Below are 7,578 nucleotides of genomic sequence, written 5' to 3'. Positions count from 1 at the left end.
TACCGCCCTGTGGAAAACAAAAGTATTAATTCGACGAACTTCATTTAATTTGTAAATCTTCTCAATGTCACTTCTAAACCAGAAGCAATGAGCTTAACCCAACTCAACTCAAAGAAGCCCAGACAAACAAATGAACGGACGCGAAAACGAAACTTGATATATATAAACGTATTCACGTAGATGACTAACTAGTCGAAACGCCACCGCTTGGCAACTTTTTATCTATTTTTTTTTATTTTTTCACTGACTTCCAGAGAATGTAATAATGAAAGTAAATCTATGTTTAGCAATTTCATATCGAATCACAACGCTGCTAATTAATCTCTATCAGCATTAATTTTGTGCGACTTTTTTAAGCCAGTAGTTGAAATCAAGTTTATTAATCAAAACATGGTGCTAATCTCGTTTGTGTAACTCTCTCGATTCGCGCCAATCGAGATTCGAAATTATTTTCCAGCTATTATGGCTATCAATTCGATGAACGCAGTGGTTTTTCGAAAGCCGATGCTGAGACAGGCTTCAAGTGTCTATGAAACCTACGCTTATCTGAGGTGATGTGGCAATATAGACATTGTTGTCGGTAAGTGAAGCCCGGGTCCATCAAGGGCCACCAAAGAAACATTTGCAGAGTAATTGAAGTGTTTAGGGCCAGGGTCTTTCTGTTGTGGACGCAAAAGGGAACTCACTTACCAGCCGTTTCATACCATTAATTTCGTTAGAAAGACTATTACTTTTACATGATTTCGGCATAAAGTTTGCTGAGACCTCGTATTAGGTCAATAGTGCACTATAGTTTTTGCTGTTCGATTCACCGCTGTTCGTTCTACAACAGTGGCCCAGGATGGCAGACCTTCTTGGCTCAATCATGTCTTCGATGGAGAAAGCGCAACCTAAACAATCGCCGGCCGATGAGAAACAGCGCGACCTCATCAAACGTAAGCCTTCAATAATGCCCGTGACGTTCTTCAACTCAATTCATGAAGCAAAGATGACACACGCCGGTAGTGAAATTATACTCTAAGGGCAATTTGAACGGCCAGTCTTCTAGTGATGATTGTGATTATCGATAATCAATTATTTGTATCCCTGTTGCTATTCGTTTATTATACGACTGGTCGTGCTAATTTTCTTGGAAAATTGCTGATTCACTTTTTTACTAGAAAAAAAACCTTATTGCTAATTTGCATGATTTTTTTAAGAATAGTATAGAAATCTTTTCGTTTGATTCATGTTTTGCATATAGTTACTTTGGCGAAATACTATCGATATACATTTTTTTCTCAACAAGTTACGAAGCATAGGAAACATAGTTACGAAATGAGGAAAGCTCAGTAGACATACATGCATATACGTTCTAGTGTGAAGGCTATGTACCGCCAATTTTTGAACATAACTCACCAAAAAACGTCCCCAAGCAAGTAGATATCTGCGATACCAGAATTTATACACGGCGTTTCTAACCAAACGTACTTTTCGCTCAGCACGTTGAATACAAACTACAAGAGCAGTTATTGACAAACGTTGAGTGTTTTGCTTATTGCCAAAAAAGTGTAGCGACCCCAGCGACCAAAAAAGAAATATCAGTTATTAATATCATTGTGGGACTGATGCGAATAAATATGCGTAAATATTGTGTGATTCTAATTGATTTCCGTTTTAGATAAAGTATTAGCGAAATTCTAATTACCATAATAAAATGCGTTGTTTTTGCTGTCTGATCAACATAAGGGGAGGTTAGCCGTCCTCGTAGTTCGGTACACGTTTATAGCATCGTCTAACCTTTTCGGAACTTCTAAAAGGTGTTGCCCAAAATAGAACCCATATGGGCACTCTCTGAAATAACCCATTGATCATACAACTGCATCGTAACTATCTTCTTAACTGATCATTAGAACCTTGCGTTTATTTCCATACGGCCTTTCATTGATCTTTTTCAATATGCATCTTAATGAAAATTTAGTACTTAAAAATAAACAATATCGATTTCATTACGCAATTCATCCGTTAAGACCTATATTAGTGAGATACAAAGTTGGAAAGCCACGAGGTGCATATCCGCTAGCTACTCTAAATTACGATAGAGGTGTGTTTAAGGTTGACTCTTGCTTGCCACTTTAGCTGATGACACGATCGATTGCAGAACAACGCGAGGCGGCCAAGAAAGCTGAGGAAGATCATAAGCTGAAACTGAAAAGGTTTAAAGAGAAAACATCAGGAGTACTCGATGAATTTTTAAAAGATATCAAAAACCCGAACTTCAAATTCAAGCCTGTCCCCAAAGTCTACCGTGCCATCATGTGAGTATCTTTCTGTGACGTCGAATTTCTAGTTAGAGCTGCGATAAGGATAATGGCCGAATCATGATTACTATTATGAATCGGGTGTATTTAATGCTTCCTCTTTCAGCCATGATGCTGCCGAGGCGAAAGGTATACCTGCGTATTCCTTTGGCGAAGAGGACATCGACCGACACGTAGTGGTCTTCAAGCCTGAACATGCCCCGTGTGAAGAGCAACTTGCGTGCCTAAGGTTAGTGAACATTTCTGGCAATTTCTATAACAGCCTGCACGCATACTGTCTTTCGTGATAGCTGGACGTAGATAGACGATTCAAAATAACTTCTGCAAGAAGATACTGTATGAAATCAATCTCGAGGGCATTTTTATGTTAGGCGAAGCTTAGCGTTGCAGTAGCACATGATGTTATACCCACTCTTTATGTATCCCATTGATTGTCCTTCACGAATTCGCAATGGACAAGGAATTCTTTAAACTGGCCGCCGGAAGCTAACCAAAAGAGATTGCTTTTGCCTTCATGTTTTTTAAATTTACATAGGTGGCATACTAATTGAAAATTTTGTCAATGTACATTAAGAATATCTGAAGCCCAATTTTATGAAAAATTCATTTGGCTATTTTCTGTAATAGCGTGCTTATACTGTTCTTTTCTACAATATAACAGCATATTATTGCCCTTTCAGTATACTCATTCAGCAGGAAAGTTTTGAACAGACACTTCCCACAACAGTTGTCCAAATAATAAAAAAAAGGTCATCTGCAGGATGGTACTTACATCAGTACTACCCACTTTGACTTGTGTCTGTATGCCTTCTTAGGCGCGGCGAGGTTTGGGATCCATTAAAGGCTGAGCAGGAACGAGCCTTGCGGGAACAGATTGAGAAAGATCGCGAACACGAGGATTGGCTTCGACAGGTAAACCACTTTTCTTTGAACGCCTACCAAAGGGTTCCATTCGTCAGTTTCTTACGTATAAGAAATATAGATGTAGAATAGAAGACCTCGTAATAACGCGAAAATTGTTTTGCTGGTTTTGGTTATACTCATTTGAGAGAATATAATAGTTGCCTAACTACAGTATCTATACTCAACTCAGCAATATAATACAAAAACTTTCTTACGTAAATATATTTTTGGCCAATCTAGGCTGCGAATACATAGATGAAATACGTAAAATAAAGCTTTTACTATATATTTTCTTAATATTCGCTGCCTTTACTATTACTCTTATTCTGTGCCCAATAATATTTCATTAGATGCGAGAGCGGAAGCGAAAGTCAAATGAGACGCAAGGCCAAGCAGCTGACAAATACAAAACGAAATACGAAAAGTTTGTCGGTAGGGATGCTGGCCTCGAAGCAGCTAGAATAGCACAGCCTAACAAACAGTTTGGATTCGGTAAGGATATGAGGAAAAGAGTGATCCTTTATGAGGGCTATTTTATTAGTTTGTCCATATATAATCTATGTAAAAATATACGTGACATGTAAAAATTCGCCGTTGATCCACGTTGTTTATTGCTTGTTCATCTATTCTATTCGATTTACAGTGCCTTCGGAAAATAAGCGTGACGCACGCACAATCGAGCAGGTTCTTGCAGATAGTCGAGCAAAACGAAAACGTTTGGAAGAGAGGACATCAGCTTCAGAAACGTTTGGTCACAACAACGAAAAGTCAAACACTGTTTAGGGTACTCTGGGCAATATGCATATTGCATCGCGATCTCTATTACCAGCAGCTGTTTTTCGTGTCCATCACGAACAATGATGTTACAAAAGCTCACAGGTTTTCCAGTGGTTTCTACTCAGTGTTTGACAAACGAACCTGAACGAGGGTTGATTAATATAAGGAAGTGTTATCCCACCATACTTGCAGAAAACTCCGGTACGCGCAGGTGGTACCGGAACGTTAGAGATAGTAATAATCATTGTTTGAGACATTAAGAAAGTTCAAGATCAGTAGTCTAGTCTGCTGACGGACAGCGCATCTAACAGCTAGTAACTGAGACAGTCTTATGTCTTTATCGCCTAAAGGAGATGCTCAGATTAGCTTAACAATACAGGAACGATACATACAAAATGTTCTACAGGTGCTTCATAGTAAATGAATAGGTTTTGCATTCGCACAAAATGACTCCATTGTAATCCTTCCGAGCTATATATCCTATATTGGGCTATTATGTGTCGAGTTGTCCTTCAACGTGTTCGATCGTACCGATCTGTTGGCAAGCACAGAGGCTGACTGTTGAAGAAATCATCTATTTCAGAAACGGGAAACTTTTAAAAAAACAGGAACAACTTTTGTTTACGTAGAGTAAAGACAAAAATATGAAGTAGGCAAAATACGAACATACATAGACCTTTAATATGAGCCAGGTAACTTGTAATACGGGATCGTTACCTCTGCAGGGTTTGAAAAAACTCGTAGCTGCGGAGTTATTTTAATATCAAAATATGCGGCTATAAATCTAAGCCTTTCATCCCAGGAAAACGGAGAGAAGTCAAGACAACGGTGACTGCCCTGTATAAAATGGTGCAAGGAAAAGGCCCGAACTACCAAGATGTTCGCGATATTTATTAAGGAAGTTTGTTTAATTTGTTAGATATGTAGATTTAAAAGCTTTGCAAGCTTGACAGTTGCCATATGATTTGCCTAGTGATTTTGGAGTAGACTCTGTGGGTCATACCGACCACATTGCTAAGGCGAATTGTGAGCTATAGGCACTCATCGGGCATTAACTGGATTAATTTCTAATATCCTCTTTTTTCTTGTTTTAAATTGTTTCTCTGTATAATTATCTTGTATAATTGGTGTAAATTAATTCCTTAGACCCTATTTTGTTCTTAGGCGAGAAAAACGAAACTGTTTTGAGTAATAAATGTCAAAATTTCCGTTTCGGATTGATATTTATGAAAGAGGCAAAGTCAAGTAAATATTGCGCTGTGATCTGCTGATATCTGAGACGATAAAAATTGTCCGTCTAGTGGACTTTTTGTGAAATATAATTTCATTGATAGCTATTTGTAACTTCTACTTCGTGGGATACGCAGATACATAGCTTTATGTATAGAGCTTTAGATAATTAGTTACAAGCTACTGCCTCATGACTGAGCTCGTTAGGATGTGCAAGCGGCTTAAGTCGTTCGTTGAACAACGTTGTTAACGACGATTTTTTACGTGACGAAAATATTCCTTGCGATGCGGTTAAATCAGTCTTATAACATATGGAAAAAAATGCAAGTACATTAACACCAATTACTGCCATTGACGACGGTAGAAAATGAACAACGAGTATTTAGAAATTGTTTTGCTAAATGTAATTGACAACAACAATACAAAGAACACATAATGACTTGTAACTACTATACTCAGTTTAAGAGTAGACGAAACAGTATCGCTGTACTTTCGTAACCCTCAAGCTCATGAAGTGCAGCACTATTCTTGTATTGCTTTAAAATTATTAATTACATAAGTTACAAACAAACGAGAGGCTCTGTTATTAGCGTTAAAATTCTGATTGGAACGTACATGCTTTCCCGTACACAATGGACAGTTCGAGAAGTTTGGAGAGAAATTACATTTCAGTAACACCGAATCTTCAAAAGTCTTGCAAGCCTCATCAAATTTCTTTGAGTTTACCAGAATCGAAACTGTTTAATGCGGATTAGAAAACTAGGAATAGAGTTCTCTATGTCAGTGCACAAGGCAATAACGAGCCTTCTTTGCTATTGATTTGTAAAAAAAAATTGCTCGCTGCTTTCCGAAGTGTACGCATAGGTAGAACGATAATATATTATACAATAAAAGAAAATGAAGTAAATGTTACTACGAACACAGTTTTGTTATGACAGACGAAATGAATATGATGAAGTGCTTAAGAAACTTGCCATATGCACGACAATCTATTACACACTTTATTTCATACTCATTAGTGTAAGTAATAAGCAAGAATGAATTATCTTTTATATTGATGGCTTGATAGACCAGCATTACGAGTTTGGACGAATATCGGATCACTGAGCTGAAAGCAATGACAATGGAAGAAAAAATTACGAAAGCGAAATTTGGATAACTTCATAGATAGCATGGTTGACTTTTAGTTAGTCATATATAGAAACCGATAGAAAGTCGAATTTGACCATGCTCCATATAAATAATTGCAATGACAGAGACCCTGTCCGATAAATAGCAAACGTCAATTTTTTTGCTTATGTGTAATATTTTTGCGAACATTCGGGAATAACCAAGACAAGGATTTGCTTCTGCCCAGACTATGACCCACTAATTTGAATTCCTCTCCTATGCTTCACTTCGAACTACCCTGGACCTTCAATAAACAAGCCTACGAGCCAGTAAGGGAAGCCATCTCTTCTCGGCAATTAAGTACTGTTTGAAAGCTGTAACCATAGGCCATGGTAATTTCTTGCCAACGTTAAAACTTATATCAGCCGTGGCCGCATGTTCATGGCGACCATGACAATGCATCTAATGAGATACGCATTAAGCCTGAATGTTATACCAAAAAGGTGTCTTTTGGAACTTCTTCACAGAGTAAAAAAATTCTAAACCAGTAAAGAAACACCGCTGGACTGTAACAGTGGTACGGAATAGACCCTTGCCTCCTTAGCAATTTAAATATTCGCGCGTTTTATTCGTGTCCTTTTCTCGAAATTATCGGCCGCTTTTTAAAAAATTAGCTCAGCAGCCGTGGGTATAGACTGTGGAGAGAGTGTTGTATATGTAGGCTGCTGCTGATTAAATGCGACGATTGGCGAATTTGATGCCATTCGACAGTAACTGTTCATGTTTTTGTGCGTCGTCTGCCCATTTTGCTCGCCCCGGCTCAGCATTTAGACAGCCGTCGCAGGACAAGCTGTAGTGATTTGTTCTTTCTTGGAAAATTTGAGGCGTTTAACGGGGAGTTGGAAACGGGCAAGCCCTATTTTACGCACGCTGAATGTGCCCCGGCAGCTGGATTTGTTTCCGCCGAGACTACTAGTCACAAATTCAGCTCTTCCGTTATCTTTCAATACGAGTCGGTCGGTATCTCCACTTAATACTAAGACGAACTGGTAGGGAAGCGTAATCAGTAATCGAGTTGCCGGTCCGTCGCCTCCTTTCCATTTAATAAAGCATAACCGTAAAGCACTGAGACAACACGGTAGCTTTATACTTGTGCAACGCATGTACTACTGTTGTTGCTATTTTTGCCGCCACCAGCGATTTGTCTCAGCGTTTAGCTGCTTGCTGACTGCTATATTTGCGCAGCGTTGTAATTGTA

General features: G+C 38.6%; 1 protein-coding gene across 2 annotated transcripts; it reads left to right on the top strand.

Annotated features, from left to right (window-relative positions):
* The first annotated feature begins 442 nt into the window (after positions 1 to 442).
* On the top strand, positions 443 to 6,129 carry LOC111265572 (sperm-associated antigen 7). Of its 2 annotated transcripts, none has more exons than XM_022842369.2 (7): positions 443 to 580; positions 833 to 935; positions 2,119 to 2,297; positions 2,407 to 2,529; positions 3,116 to 3,212; positions 3,554 to 3,695; positions 3,847 to 6,129. In XM_022842369.2, exons 1-7 carry the CDS (start codon positions 555 to 557, stop codon positions 3,984 to 3,986), a joined length of 810 nt encoding a protein of 269 aa, XP_022698104.1. In that variant the 5' UTR covers positions 443 to 554; the 3' UTR covers positions 3,987 to 6,129. The 2 variants fall into 2 exon arrangements, with proteins under 2 accessions (XP_022698104.1, XP_022698112.1); XM_022842377.2 differs by having other exon boundaries at positions 469 to 580; positions 2,141 to 2,297.
* The last annotated feature ends 1,449 nt before the right edge of the window (positions 6,130 to 7,578 follow it).

This window comes from Varroa jacobsoni, unplaced genomic scaffold (assembly GCF_002532875.2).
Source record: "Varroa jacobsoni isolate VJ856 unplaced genomic scaffold, vjacob_1.0 scaffold_103, whole genome shotgun sequence".
In the NCBI taxonomy this organism is placed as follows: Eukaryota; Metazoa; Arthropoda; class Arachnida; order Mesostigmata; family Varroidae; genus Varroa; species Varroa jacobsoni.
This window is presented reverse-complemented; position numbering and strand designations above follow the sequence as displayed.

Excerpts from the sequence above, each read along its gene's own strand:
- LOC111265572 (XM_022842369.2), top strand. The coding sequence starts at position 555 with ATGTGGCAATATAGACATTGTTGTCG. Across the intron at positions 936-2,118 it reads ACAGCGCGACCTCATCAAAC|CTGATGACACGATCGATTGC; the intron begins GTAAGCCTTCAA and ends TTGCCACTTTAG. Across the intron at positions 3,213-3,553 it reads ACGAGGATTGGCTTCGACAG|ATGCGAGAGCGGAAGCGAAA; the intron begins GTAAACCACTTT and ends ATATTTCATTAG.